The sequence below is a fragment of the Xiphophorus maculatus genome, chromosome 3 (assembly GCF_002775205.1).
Source record: "Xiphophorus maculatus strain JP 163 A chromosome 3, X_maculatus-5.0-male, whole genome shotgun sequence".
NCBI lineage: Eukaryota > Metazoa > Chordata > Actinopteri > Cyprinodontiformes > Poeciliidae > Xiphophorus > Xiphophorus maculatus.
In genome coordinates, this window is record NC_036445.1 from 110,750 (window position 1) to 124,807 (window position 14,058).

At 48.0% G+C, this 14,058-nt stretch overlaps 2 protein-coding genes across 18 annotated transcripts; both read left to right on the forward strand.

Moving 5' to 3' along the window:
* The first annotated feature begins 294 nt into the window (after positions 1 to 294).
* On the forward strand, positions 295 to 6,491 carry ttc24 (tetratricopeptide repeat domain 24). Of its 14 annotated transcripts, XR_002752598.1 has the most exons (16): positions 1,036 to 1,216; positions 2,324 to 2,523; positions 2,638 to 2,931; positions 3,042 to 3,074; positions 4,018 to 4,219; positions 4,288 to 4,494; positions 4,626 to 4,754; positions 4,869 to 4,990; positions 5,114 to 5,188; positions 5,301 to 5,371; positions 5,442 to 5,644; positions 5,732 to 5,760; positions 5,849 to 5,888; positions 5,972 to 6,018; positions 6,100 to 6,220; positions 6,324 to 6,491. XR_002752598.1 is itself a non-coding variant. In XM_023331656.1 (15 exons), exons 1-15 carry the CDS (start codon positions 1,144 to 1,146, stop codon positions 6,145 to 6,147), a joined length of 1,773 nt encoding a protein of 590 aa, XP_023187424.1. In that variant the 5' UTR covers positions 1,036 to 1,143; the 3' UTR covers positions 6,148 to 6,491. The 14 variants fall into 14 exon arrangements, 13 of the variants coding, with proteins under 13 accessions (XP_023187423.1, XP_023187417.1, XP_023187420.1 ...); XM_023331656.1 differs by having other exon boundaries at positions 6,100 to 6,491; XM_023331657.1 differs by having other exon boundaries at positions 5,442 to 5,506; positions 5,569 to 5,644; positions 5,972 to 6,491.
* LOC106700302 (gonadotropin-releasing hormone II receptor-like) lies at positions 6,202 to 11,202 on the forward strand. Of its 4 annotated transcripts, XM_023331660.1 has the most exons (5): positions 6,202 to 6,797; positions 7,130 to 7,604; positions 7,749 to 8,274; positions 10,299 to 10,500; positions 10,652 to 11,202. In XM_023331660.1, exons 3-5 carry the CDS (start codon positions 7,750 to 7,752, stop codon positions 11,059 to 11,061), a joined length of 1,137 nt encoding a protein of 378 aa, XP_023187428.1. In that variant the 5' UTR covers positions 6,202 to 6,797; positions 7,130 to 7,604; position 7,749; the 3' UTR covers positions 11,062 to 11,202. The 4 variants fall into 4 exon arrangements, with proteins under 4 accessions (XP_023187428.1, XP_014331033.2, XP_023187427.1 ...); XM_014475547.2 differs by lacking the exon at positions 7,130 to 7,604 and having other exon boundaries at positions 6,205 to 6,797; positions 10,655 to 11,202; XM_023331659.1 differs by lacking the exon at positions 7,130 to 7,604 and having other exon boundaries at positions 6,207 to 6,797.
* Positions 11,203 to 14,058: the final 2,856 nt, after the last annotated feature.

Here is a 14,058-nt window from a genome sequence, read left to right on the forward strand (position 1 = left end):
TGTCTGAGATTTGAAAGCTCCCGCCGCTCTCTGATTGGTCCAATCATCAGCCTCGATAGTATCACTTCTGCTATTGGCCAGAAGGTTGCCGCGTTGGATTCTGGTCTGTGTAGTTCTGTGTTGTCAGTCAAAGCGAATTTTAAACTTATTTTAAAGCCTCATTAATCCCCAGAACAGGAAACAGAACCTTTATTTTTCCGTAAAATGACTCAGATCAAATGGTAATTTAATTTTTCGATGTCTACGCTTCTCGGTTACCATAGCAACCGAACCAAACTAACAGTGTCGGTAGAGTGTCAGTTGGCTGTTTCCGATGTGCCTTATTTGAAGAAGTTTTGATCTGTGACTAGGTGAGAAGCTCCACCTTCAGCAGTAGGTGAGTTTCTGATGATCATCTGGTTACCTGGTTAACCAGGTGGTAATCTGTGGTTAGTTATTATGGCTGGAAAAGTCTGTGTTTAGGAACAAAATGTTATACTTTTAAAAACTTTTTTGAATCCGTTCGCAGTTATCAGAGCAGCACTGCGTCAATCATTCAATCTTTATTTATATAGCACTATTATCACACACAATAGATTAGCAAAAAACAGTAAAATACGCGAAATTAAAACACAAAGTCAGAATAAAATAAATAATAAACGCAATAATTATCCAGCTTAGCATAATTCAAGGCCAAAGAAAGCAAACAAATTAAAGGAGACTAAAGTCAGCTGGTGGCATTAAAGGGGCAGTCCGTGTTTTCCAGGCACAACATGGCGGCTGCAGTTAGAAATGCTGCATGTCCAAATACGGCTCAAAGGTTCACAGGGTAAGCTCAGCTCAGCTCAGCTGGAGAGAATAGCTTCGCTGGACAGGTGACACCTGGAGCACCTGGACCACGCGCTCCATGTGTTTCAGAGACGTTTTCAGCTCATCCTGGCCCTGTACCCTTGTGATCTAAGCCAGCTCAACTTCACACCTGGTGAACACCTGTGGAGCGTCACTTGGAGCTGTGACTCATCAGGTTGGGTCAAAATGAATAAATTCTCTTGGGCCCCCTGGTGGCCGCGGCAGGTACCGCACGCTTCGCCGGTACCGAGCTGCCGAGCAGAACATCCAAAGGTCCAAAGCTCCGGTCAGAAGTTAAGTTAGTAAAACTACAGTATGTCTCAGAAAAGGACTGATCCTTCAGGGAGGGAGAAAAGAAAGAGGAAGAATAGAAAAAGCCAAGATAAAGGTTTTAATGAGTCTTGCTAATGTAATGTAAAGATTAGTAAAGCTGCTAACAGAACATTAGCTTGATAGCGACCTGGACCGGTCCAGTTCAGCAGTAAACATTTATGCTAGAGTTTAAACTTTAAATGAGTTGATTCTCATGGTGGCTCTGGATATTTCTGAGCTATTTTGGCTTCAAACCGTCTTTAATAAGAATAATTAAAACTTGTCAATGTTTGACATTGTTAGCTAAATGTTTTTCCGTCAGGCTACAAGCTGCTACATGATGAGCTGCTCTATGTTGTTTGCTGCTGAGCAAAATCATTTAGTGGCTAAAACATTATTTTTACATCAACTTCTAAGTTATGAGAAACTTCTGTTAAAATCATTTGAAGGCTCAGAATCAGTCTGGTACCGGTACCGGTCCACTTTCTCGGGGGAGAAAGACTCACCTGGTATAAATTACAGTTTAGCTGTTGGAGTAACGCTTAAGAGAAATGAATTTAATCAAAGAATGTCATGAATATGTGTAGAGCTGCACCGATTGCAGTTTTCTGGCCGATCCCTGGTTACCGATCTTTAAAAGCCTGACTTGCTGATTTAGATTTTGGCTGATATGAATTTTTTTTTTGTCTGAAATGTAGCAAGAAAGTCACTGAGTTGGTAACAATGGGGTGAATATTGTTAGCTGTAAACGTTCAGACCTGGTGGGCCGGTCTGTCAGTCAAACGTCTCACTGCAGAGCAGAGGAGGACAGAGATGATTTTTAAACCTTTGCTGATGAAGATCAGATCAGCTTCACATGTAAGAATCAGCCGATCACGATGCCCCAAAATGAAGGAAATCGGCTCCCAGAAATCAACTGGTTGATAAACCAGTTGGCCAATAAATGTATCCTATATTATACATGTTTATAATGTAAACAGCTGGAGATGCAATAAGTTTATAGCAGGTGTGTGAATGATCTAATGATCAGACTGCTGATTGCAGCCGGTCCACATTGTTAGCAGAACTAGAGGGCCCCAAAACCACATTTGGCTTAGGGCCCCATGGAGGCTTGGGCCGGCCCTGGGTGGGTTCTGGTTCTGAATCAGATTCCAGGAATGAAACAGCTGTTCCTCTCATCCAGGTAAGCCCACCTGCTGTAGATCCAACATGGCCTCTGAGGAGTCTCCTCCAGGTGAGCAGGTGAAGAGGAGCAGCAGGAGGCCTCAGAAGAAGATCGGAGAGGTGGAGGACCGGACGTGGGCCGGCCACAGAGCGCTGCAGGCCGGGCGGCCGCAGGACGCGCTGCGCTGCTTCAAGCAGGCCCTGCAGGCCGCTGTACAGGTGAGTCAGACAGGTGAGATTCCACTGCTGGCCTATTAGCTGGTGGTGTGTAGCGGTTTGTAGTCCTTTGGTGGTGTGAGAACTCCATTTCCCATCCTGCCCCTGTGCGTCCAGCTGCAGGACTCACGGGCTTTGCGTGCCTGTTCCTTCAACCTGGGCGCCGCCTACGTGGAGGCGGGCCGACCTGGGAGAGGACTAGACCTTCTGCGCCGAAACCGGCCCGGTCCAAAAGCTGAGCGGCTCCCGGACCTGCAGTTCAACACAGCGCTGGCCCACAATGCACTGGGGCAGTACCAGGAGGCCGTCACCCACTTCCAGCGGGCCGCTCAGCTTTACCGATCGCAGGGAGACGGAGGCAGCGAGGGCGACGCCTGCATGGAGCTGGGCCGCTGCTGCAGCAGAACCCAGGTCAGAACCACCTCAGCACCAGAACCGGGTCAGAACCAGAACCCAGAACCTGATGAAAAATCAACTAAGTGTCAATTTTCTTGTAAATGAGGTTCCTGTGGTTTTTCCAGGTGTTTTTCCAGGTATCTTCCAGGTGTTTCCAGGTATCTTCCAGGTGTTATTCCGGGTAACTTCCAGGTGTTATTCAAGGTGTTTCCAGGTATCTTCTAGGTGTTTTTCAAGGTGTTTTTCCAGGTGTTTCCAGGTATCTTCCAGGTGTTATTCAAGCTGTTCTTTCAGGTGTTATTCAAGGTGTTTTTCCAGGTATCTTCCAGGTGTTTTTTCAGGTGTTATTCAAGGTGTTTCCAGGTATCTTCCAAGTGTTTCCAGGTATCTTCTAGGTGTTTTTCAAGGTGTTTCCAGGTATCTTCTAGATGTTTTTCAAGGTGTTATTCAAGCTGTTCTTCCAGGTGTTATTCAAGGTGTTTTTCCAGGTATTTTCCAGGTGTTTTTACAGGTGTTATTCAAGGTATTTTTCCAGGTATCTTCCAGGTGTTCCCAGGTGTTATTCCAGGTGTTTTCCCAGGTATCTTCCAGGTGTTATTCCAGGTAACTTCAAGGTGTTTTCCCAGGTATCTTTCCAGGTGTTATTCAAGGTGTTTCTAGGTATCTTCCAAGTGTTTCCAGGTATCTTCTAGGTGTGTTTCCAGGTATCTTCCAGGTGTTATTCAAGGTGTTTTTCCAGGTATCTTTCAGGTGTTTCCAGGTATCTTCTAGGTGTTTTTTCAGGTGTTATTCAAGGTGTTATTCCAGGTATCTTCCAGGTGTTATTCAAGGTGTTTTTTCAAGTGTTCGTCCAGGTGTTTTTCAAGGTGTTTTTCCAGGTATCTTCCAGGTGTTTTTCCAGGTATCTTCCAGGTGTTTTTCCAGGTATCTTCCAGGTGTTATTCAAGATGTTTTTTCAAGTGTTCGTCCAGGTGTTTTTCAAGGTGTTTTTCCAGGTATCTTCCAGGTGTTTTTCCAGGTATCTTCCAGGTGTTTTTCCAGGTATCTTCCAGGTGTTATTCAAGATGTTTTTCCAGGTGTTTTGTGTCATGTCTGCTGTAGGACTGGCCTCAGGCGGTGCAGAGTTTCCTCCGCGCAGCAGAGAGTTATAAAATGGCCTCCATGTTGGATTCTGCAGCCGCCGCCCTTAAAGAGGCAGGAAGTCACATGGTCCAATCAGATCTGTCCAACCATGATGACATCAGCAGCGTGCTGACAGAGTGTCTGAGTTTGAGCAGCAGCATCAGAGACCCGAGCATTCTGGGTAATCACCTTTCCTGACCCGGAGACTTCCTGCAGCGGCCGATCAGTAACTTTCCTCATGTTGTCCAGGTGAGCTGTACCTGTCGGTGGGCGTGGCCTACTGCCGCATCAGGTGCTTCCAGGAGGCGGTGAGCTGCCTCGGGCGAGCCGTGGAGCCGGCAGCTCACCGCCCCCCCCTGCTGGCCAAAGTGCTGCACAACCTGGGAGCGGCGCTTAACGCCGCGGGCGACTTCAGCTCAGCTGTGGAGCGGCACCGTCTGGCCGCGCGGCTCTACGGTGAGCGTTGCCATGGAAACATTCAACTCAGTTATTCCTGTGAAACACTTGAAACTTAACCTGCTGAGAGTTGACCTCTCAATAGACCTTTACCTGTTCTCAGTGTGACATTCAGGTGTGTGTACCTGCAGGCTCTCAAGGTTGCCGTGGTGATCAGGCTCGATGTTTCAGTAACCTGGCCATCGCCTGCAGTCACCTGGGGGATGACCAGGAGGCAGCAGAGAGCTTCATCCTGGCACTACAGGGATTCAGAGACACAGGTACCAAGAGGAGGTGTGCTAACGAGGAGCAGGTGTGCTAACAAAGGGTAGATGTGTAACCTGTGCTTGTTAAGAAGGACCAGGTGTGCTACCTGTGTGTCTCCACCTGCGCAGGTGACCGCCTGGCTGAGGTCCAGGTGTGTGAGCATCTGGCTGAGTGTTACCTGAGGCAGAAGAAGCTGCAGAAAGCTGTTGAGCTCTACAAACAGGCCCTCAGCGCGCTCTCTCACTGCAAGGTAGAAAACCTGTCACACCTGGAGGTGAAAGGTCACCCTGAGATCTGCGCTGAATGAGAGAAGTTGAGCCAATCAGAGATCAGCCCACAGATCGTCGTGACCAATCGGTGGTGTTGTTCTCAGGAGGCTGAAGGTGTTCAGGACCGGCTGGTGGAACGTCTGACTGCGGCTCTGCAGCTCAGTCTGACGGCGACACAGGTGCAGCACCTCACCTGCAGCACCACCCATCCTGATTCCACCCACCCAGCTTCAGGTGTCTGATATAGTTAGAAATCAGTAAGTGTTTTTCCTTCTCCTCTCCTCTCCTCAGAGGCCACGCCCCCACAGGCCCCGCCCACATCTGCCCCAGCCCCACAGCTCACCTGGTCACCAGGACGTCAGGTGAGTGTCTGTGGATCAGAGGGAACCCAGAGCTCAGCGCCGCGTCTCATTCTGTCATTTCTGAACTCAGGAAGCTTGACGTGGCACGTCTGGCAGCCAATCAGCATTTAGATGAGCAAAGGGTGGAGTCTCCAGGTAAGTTTTACCTTTATTATTTTCTTTCTTTCGTTGCTATGGTTACACCTGATTGTGCTCAGGAGCAAAAGCTGAGAAGAGCTCAGGTAGACAGGCAGCGGCTGATCCAGAGGGCGGAGTCACACCTGGACGACACCTGTAAGATAACACCGTTTCATTGGTTCATCTGAGAAGTCCAGGTGTAGAAAACCAGGTGTGACCACAAAGTCTGTGTTTGTGTTTCAGCTCAGAACCACCAGAGGAGCTGCAGCAAGGTGAGTCACCTGGACTTTACACATCTGCTACACCTGAGCAGCAGGTCGACTGGAGCTGAAGAAGTGAGCTACCTGTTTGCGTTTCCAGGTGAGCTGTGGTTGGACAGAGCCAACCCTCACACGGACAGGTAACTGATATCTGTTGATTGTTCTTTTTTTTTTAAGGACAATAAAGTTTTTGAATTATTGAAACAAATTCTTTGTGTTTCAGTGAAGCTTCTTCACCTGAGCAGCTGGAGTCCCCCCCCTCCTGTTCAGGTGATCTCAGGAAGTCTGGTTCACCTGAGGCCAGTTGGAGGTCCTGCCTCTGTTCTCTGATGTAGCCTTCTGATTGGACAGTGGACTGATGATGTCAGACCATCAAGACTGAGATGTTTCATCACATGATCTTCATGCAGCTCTGCATCCATCATGGCTTCCTGATGCAGATTTACCTCCTGACTCCCAGATTCTAACCCAGGTAACCAGGTGACCAGGTAACCTAGGTTTGAATCTGGGAGTCAGAAAAAATATTGTATTGTCACATGACTTATTGTAAATATTACATTTTGTAATCCCCCGAGGATTTTCTAAAAACTAGAAGCAGGTCGACCACCAGGGGGCGCTGGACTACACCCTAACCCTCTCCACTGGAGACAGCGCCACCTACCTGTCCTTACAAGATCATTGAGGAAGAGGACAGATTGAGCTTCATCAATAAATTCCTCCTGCTGCGTCTCACCTGAATGTTTTCATCAAGTTTTTAAAGATTCAGATCTACAAACACTGAAACACACACACACTGAAACACACAAACACTGACACACACACACATTAACCCCCCCTTGCAGCAGCTTCAGGCTCCGCCCCCTTGCAGTCTCCAGGTCTCTCCAGTTTTCCTGCTCTGTTTCGGATCAGTTGCTGTGGGTCGTTATCTGGACCGGACCTGGTTCTGCTGGTTCTGTTTGGGTCGGAGTTCTGGGGGAACATGAGAAGGAGAGGAGCAGAACACCGGACCCGGGCCTGAGGAGCAGAACCGACTCAGAACTGCTGAGCAGGTAAAAACACCAACTCCTTCACAATAAAAGCATCCAGATGATGCTGAATTCCTGAGTGATGGAATTCAGCCGGTTCTGGTAGTTCTGTTCACCAGATGAACAGAACTACCAGGTTGATGTTGTGTGCTGTCTCTCAGATGTCTGAGCAGTTAGTTTGAGTCGGATCTAAGAACCAGCAGGTTCTGCTGGTTCTCCAAGCATCAAGTTTGATTCTTCAGAGTTTGGCTCAAACAGACGGGTCGAGGAGTTCTCACGGTTCTGTTGGTAAAAATGGAGAAAGTGAAACAAACATCTGGATTAAAATGTTGTCTCCATCCATTTCTAAACCGGAGGCGGATCCAGAGTCAATCAGAGACGTCGGCGACTCCTGTGCAGTCACGCAGGTTGCCACGACGACATGGTGAACACAGAGCGGCCGCAGCTAAAAATAGCGTCAGGCTGCTGAAAGCTGATCTGATTGTGGAGACGGAGGCGCCTTTGCTCCGCCTGATCTGGATGGTTTGGGTCTGACCGGTGTCAGATCACCGCCAGATTACCCAGCAGGAGATGAATGGATCCTGGACCTGCTCCATCTTCAGAACCAGGCTCTAGTCAAGGTTCTGCTGCCATCATCATCATCGCTTGACTTCTCCTCAGAGGTTAAAAGGTGTTACCATGGAAACCCTCAGGTTCCTTGCCGCCTTCGGAAAGGAAACCTGCCAGCGGTCTTTGAGGACAGGAAGTGGACAAAAGGTACCGATGGACCTCCAACTGCGGATAAGATGACAGCTGACAGGTGCTGTAAAGTGTCCAATCACAGCTCAGCAGGTGATTTGGCCTCTATCAGAACAGGCGTCGGATCAGAACCGCCAGAACCCGGCGTGGCTCTGAGTGGACCCGCTGTCTGAGCCTGTCAGACGCAGTTCAGGGCTGAGCCAGATCTGCTCACACTGCTCTTCTTCCCCTCCTCAGGATGTCAGGAAACATGTCATCTCTGGCTCCGCCCACCAGTGCGTCACCCCCACCTCCTCTCAACGTCTCCCAGTATCCTCCCCTCACCGACTGGGAGCCTCCCAGTTTCACCCGAGCTGCTCAGTTCCGGGTCGGCGCCACCTCAGTGCTCTTCCTGTTCGCCGCCTGCAGCAATCTGGCGCTGCTGGCCAGCGTCTGGTGCGGCCGCGGCCGCCGGCTGTCGTCTCACTTGCGGCCGTTGATGCTGAGCCTGGCGGTGGCGGACCTGATGATGACGTTTGTGGTGATGCCTCTGGATGCGGCGTGGAACATCACGGTGCAGTGGTACGGCGGCGAGGCGCTCTGCAAGCTGCTCTGCTTCCTGAAGCTGTTCGCCATGCACGCCGCCGCCTTCATCCTGGTCGTCATCAGCCTGGACCGCCATTACGCCATCCTGCACCCGCTGGATGCCCTGAGCGCACACCGCAGGAACCGCTGTATGCTGCTGCTGGCCTGGAGTCTGAGTCTGCTGCTGGCTTCCCCACAGGTAGGGCTCATCAGGTAGGGCTCATCAGGTAGGGCTCATCAGGTAGGGCTCATCAGGTAGGGCTCATTCTCCTGTTCAGGCTGTGTGACAGGGTTTGGTTTAGTCTTAGGTAGCCATCCACCTGCAGTCAGTTTGTCTCACCTGAACAGGAAACTCATTTGCAGCATGGCTCTGGTCTTCCTGAGTGGAAATCAGATTCCCTCCCCTGCAGTGTTTGTTGCGCTGTAGCGACTGAAGGTCCAGACTAGGGTCACGGGCGCATTGCCATGTTCCCTCTAAGCTGTGTGTTTGCACAATCACGCACTGCTCGCACATTCTCAGCACACCAGAAAATCTATGCAGTGCATAAAATAAAATCCAACATCATCAGTTTTGCACCGTGCAGGTTAGCTAGATCAGAATAGTGCGGCACCGTTAAGAGGTGCGAAAGCTAACCGGTTATCATGTCTAAGCGAACGGGCATCCCAAGGCGTTCCCAGTAGAGGAACATCGTCCCTCCAGGGTGTCCCGGTTTTCCCCTCCTCCTGGTGGGACCTGAACTCCTCACCAGGGAGGCGTCCAGGAGCAATCCTGACCAGATGCTCCTCAACTGGCTCCTCTCGATGTGAAGGAGCAGCGGCTCTACTCTGAGTCCCTCCCGGATGACTGAGCTTCTCACCCTATCTCTAAGGGAGAGCCCAGCCACCCTACAGAGAAAACCCATTTCGGCCGCTTGTATCCGTGATCTCGTTCTTTCGGTCATGACCCAAAGCTCATGACCATAGATGAGGGTGGGAACGTAGATGGACCGGTAAATCGAGAGCTTCGCTTTTTGGCTCAGCTCTCTCTTCACCACGACGGACCGGTACAACGCCCGCTTAACGGCAGACGCTGCGCCAATCCGCCTGTCGATCTCCCGCTTCCTTCTTCCCTCATTTGTGAACAAGATCCCGAGATACTTGAACTCCTCCACTTGGGGCAGGACACCCCCCCGACCCGGAGAAGGCTCTCTACCCTTTTCCGGGTTAGGAGTTTTGACTGTGGATCAGCATTTCTACACTGCCAAAGAAGTATGAGGCCATTCTCTCCCACCCACAGACTATGGAGCCCATTAACAGTCGATATGCTGAATTCAAGTACATAATGAAGCAAAAACCTAAACAGGGTCAGTCACACATTCTCAGATATGGAGGCTGCAGCACTTACATGTGAGGAGCTACAGGAGAAACAGGAATCCAGCTCTGATTGTGAAAGAGGATTTAGTTTAATGAATTGTATCAAAACAGAATCCAGAAATCGTCTTGAAGTGGCACATTTGGACCGGCTGATTAAAGTCAAAGCCAGAAACAGACAGAGCCATCAACCTGGACAGACGTGAAAAACTGTGTGATTCAATATTTTACAAGAATTTATACTGTATCAAATGCTCCAGCGCACATTTCATTGTGCAAAATGTGATTGTTTTAATGTGAACCAGAAGCTGCCTGACAGGTGTAACGTCTCATTTCTCACCTGGCTGAAGCAGGACTCTCTTGAACAGAAAGGGTTTTATTTTTTCATCTCAACTCGGCCAAATCACTTATACTAAAAGCAAACTAATGGAAATTGCTGATGTAATTTGATTAGTTTAATAAGCCATGTGCTATGATCCCAGATTCATAACAGCTGTGTGGCCGCATGCTGCTCTCACTGGTCCTCAGTGAGATTCCCACTCTGCAAGCCTGTGTGTTTGCAGAGACACCATTAGAGGGAGCATTGGCTGCACATGAATATATGATGAGCAGGTCACATGACCGCGTTTCCCACAGTGAGAGCTGCTGCAGCAAATCATGCGACGGAAAATCCTTGCAGGAATGTTCAGAGGATTAAAGAAACTCACTGCTGGTTCCTGACAGGAAACGCTGAGCCAGCTCTTTGTGCTGCAGCTCTTCCTCGCTCTGCTCTTTGTGCTGCATCCATCTCTCACTCTGCTCTTTGTGCTGCAGCTCTTCCTCGCTCTGCTCTTTGTGCTGCATCCATCTCTCACTCTGCTCTTTGTGCTGCAGCTCTTCCTCTTCAGAACCATCCGTCTGGACGCGGCCAACTTCACGCAGTGCGCGTCCCACGGCAGCTTCACTCACCGCTGGCAGGAAACGCTCTACAACATGTTCCACTTCGTCACGCTGTACGTTGTGCCGCTGCTTCTGCTGAGCTGCTGCTACAGCCGCATCCTGCTGCACATCAACCAGCAGCACCTGCAGCACAAAGGTACACCTGTAGGATACCTGTCATCCACCTGCAGCACAACTAGACGTCAGGTGTCATCGCTCTGAAATACACCTGTAATGTGATGCACTTGTAGTTGCGTTGGCAACACTTGTCAACAGATTGTACCTGACGTAGCTCCTCCCCCTGCCAGCAGGTGAGTCCCCCCTGCGGCGCAGCGGCACTGACCTCATCCCCAAGGCGCGGATGAAGACGCTGAAGATGACGGTGGTGATCGTGCTGTCCTTCGTCGTGTGCTGGACGCCATACTACCTGCTGGGGATCTGGTACTGGTTCCAGCCCGACATGTTGCGGGTCATGCCCGAGTACGTCCACCACGCCCTGTTCGTGTTCGGGAACCTGAACACCTGCTGCGACCCCGTCATCTACGGCTTCTACACGCCGTCGTTCCGCGCCGACCTGGCTGCCTTCTGCCGCTGGACGAGGAGCCACGCTTCGCCGCGCTCGCCGGAGCACCTGTCCGCCAGGCAGGGTCCGCACAGCGGCGAGGACGAGGCGCCGCCTGGCCCCGCCCACTGGGCAAACCAGGCGGCGCCTCGCTGACCAATCACAAGCCAGAACTGAACCACGGGACGTTCTCTGCTTCTCTGGTTTTATTCCTTCGTGTTTGGAGGTTTCTCAGTTTCTCAGCAGCAGATTGAATCTCTGAATAAAACGTTTCTCTGCTTCTGATTGGTCACAATATTTGAACTTTAATCCTGTGCTCTGATTGGCTGATAACCACGAGCCAGATGCTTTGAATTGGAAGTTAGAACCTGATATGCAGTCCAGCAGCGCCACCTGCAGGACTTCCTGCCATGATGAGCTGAAAGTCATTAACTACGGAGCCCTGTAGGGGACATGGGAAACATTTTCTTTTGCGTTCCCTTGTAATAAGCTTACTGCAATATTTGCTGGTCTATTTTGTATAGTCACAAATGTCAATTTAGAATTTCAAATGTATGCACATTTAAAGAAACCCAGTGGTTATTAACTCTTTGGTGCAAAAACCGGACAGAAAATGGATTCATTCACTGCATGTTTATGTCTGTTAGTGAAGGTTGGGATGGAAACGGCCCTTTAAGCGTTCAGACCAACCAGACACTGAACTGTCAGATGATTTATTACCCGCGATAATAACTCAGAAATAGTCCAGATGGTTTGGATGTATTTTTTCTTCTTTCCTACTTATGGAAAGTTTCTGTTTATGTCAGAGGTTTGTGGTTCATTTCTATCCTAAAGAAAAAGATATAAAACTTCAGATATTTCATAATGAGATATTAACATCTAAGGAAAAACCTGATGAAAGCCTCATATTATAGCAGAAAGTATGATGGCCCCGTGAGAAAGGCTTACAGTGTTCAGTCATAACACCTGAACTGATCAGGACATTACTGCCAGGGAACGCAAAAGAAAAAATCCCCATGTCCCCTAAGGGCCTCCGTAATTAACAATCTGTTGAAACGCAGCAACAAAAGGTGAACAAACAGAACCTGCAGGTTCTGATCAGGTGGAGGTTAGGCTCCTCCCCTAGGCTCTGATTGGATGACATTGCTGTGTAAAGCAGGTGATCACTACATTACCCATTATCCACCTGGGTTGCTGCAGTTTGTAACCAAAGACGAAGTTCACCTCGCTGCAGCAAACAGGAAACGGACCGCTGTCAGTCTCATACCTTATTTGGAAATAGGACCATTGCACTCCGGAAGTGAAGGGGGCGCTATTTTGCTATGTTATCTGAGGCAGCAGTATCAGGCCCGAAAAGATGCGACTAAGGAGCAGATTTAGAAGTTCACAGAAAGCTACAGAATCTGTTAAAAACTGTGAGCTGCACTGAAGTAAATAAAAGTTCAAATTCATGCTAAGAGTGAAAATCCTTCCTAAAATGAAGATATGTCACAGATTTCAAAAGAAAATAAAAACGGGAGACCGCGGATAACCGTCCGCGTTATACCATAGACATAAAGAAACAGGCGCTTCATGGCCGCGCCTGCCTATTGTCGCTGACGAGATTTAGGGCGGCCATCTTGGAGAGGTCGACCGCTCCACTCAGCCTTATATGTTTGACATGGGGAATGAAGTATCAGCGCATTTAATTAACCATAACTCGCTAAATACTCAACATATTTTCACGATGTTTTGCTGTAAACCTTATTCAAACAGATATAATCGCTACATTTACAAGGACATTATTTTTAAGTGTTTTTGAATCGACTGATGCATGGTTCAGCATATTTAAATATTAGTGTGGAAAACAGGATAGATTCGGAATAGAATATTTTGATATTGATGTATGATGAGCATTTTACAAAACACACAACCAGTCATATTTTTTAAATATATTATTTAGTCATATCAATACATATATATATAATATGAGGAACAAAGATGATTAAATAATGATGAACATGGTTATATACATAATATCTATATAGGTTTTATTCATGTTTTCCAGCCGAGGAGCTGCAGCTTAAGAGATCCATAACAGTGGATCCGTCTTTCCTTAAACTCATTTCCCTCTTTATGAAACCTTCTAAACTAAAACGGGAGATATCTTACTTTAGACAGAGTGAAACAATTACATATAAATAACAGTCTTTGCAACTTTGTGTCGCATAATCTAAATCAATGTTAGGGAATAATTAAAACTTTTTAAGATTTACAAAATCTCAGTTAGCCTTCATAGCTGAAGCCGGTGTTACACCGTTAGCACTACAGCAGTGGTTCTTAACCTTTTTTGAGGTACCGAACCCACCAGTTTCATTTGCACATTCACTGAACCCTTCCTTAGTGATAAATGTTTTGTTTTTCCAAATTCCAAATTATGTTTTTTTACTGGTGCACAAAATGAGCCGTGAATGAATGTCACTTTGCTCAAAGAACAAAACCAACACAATTCATGAACTCACAGCAAGTTACAGTGTTACTTTATTCTGGCCCCCCAAAAATATTTCGGCCCCATAAAAGAATTTCAGCCCCCAAAAATATTTTATAGTGACTATAGCTAATATTAGCTGGTGGATATAACTACAGTATAGTAATATTCTATTCACAAAATATAAACAGTAATATGTCCATCTTGCTTGTGAAACGTAATCCCCCGAGATCTGACGTCAATAATCCATCGATATGAACAAAAACATCCGGCAGTGCTGAGGTTTCTGCGGCTGTTTTGGTTTAGCCAAGTAGGAGGGACGACCGCTCCAAGATGGCCGCCTTAAATCTCGTCAGCGACAACAGGTCATGAGGCGTCTATTCTTTAAATCTGTCTATGTTTGTAACCGGCTGCCATGTTTCCATCAGCGTTTTATTTATTCATATTTTGAAGCATCGCATTAGAAACAGCTGAAGGAAAATACTAAATATAAAATCAATCTGTCAAACGCTTCAAGTGTTTCTTCAGAAAAACAGACCGCAGCTCTGACGTAGCGAACATTTTACCTGAATGACGCTTCGCTTCAAACCAGCAGGTGGAGACGCAGAGTCAGAAACAGCGACTGTCTCTAAGCTCTTTATGGACGTCGATCTGTCCGTTCAAGTTTTAAAACTGTTCACTTTACT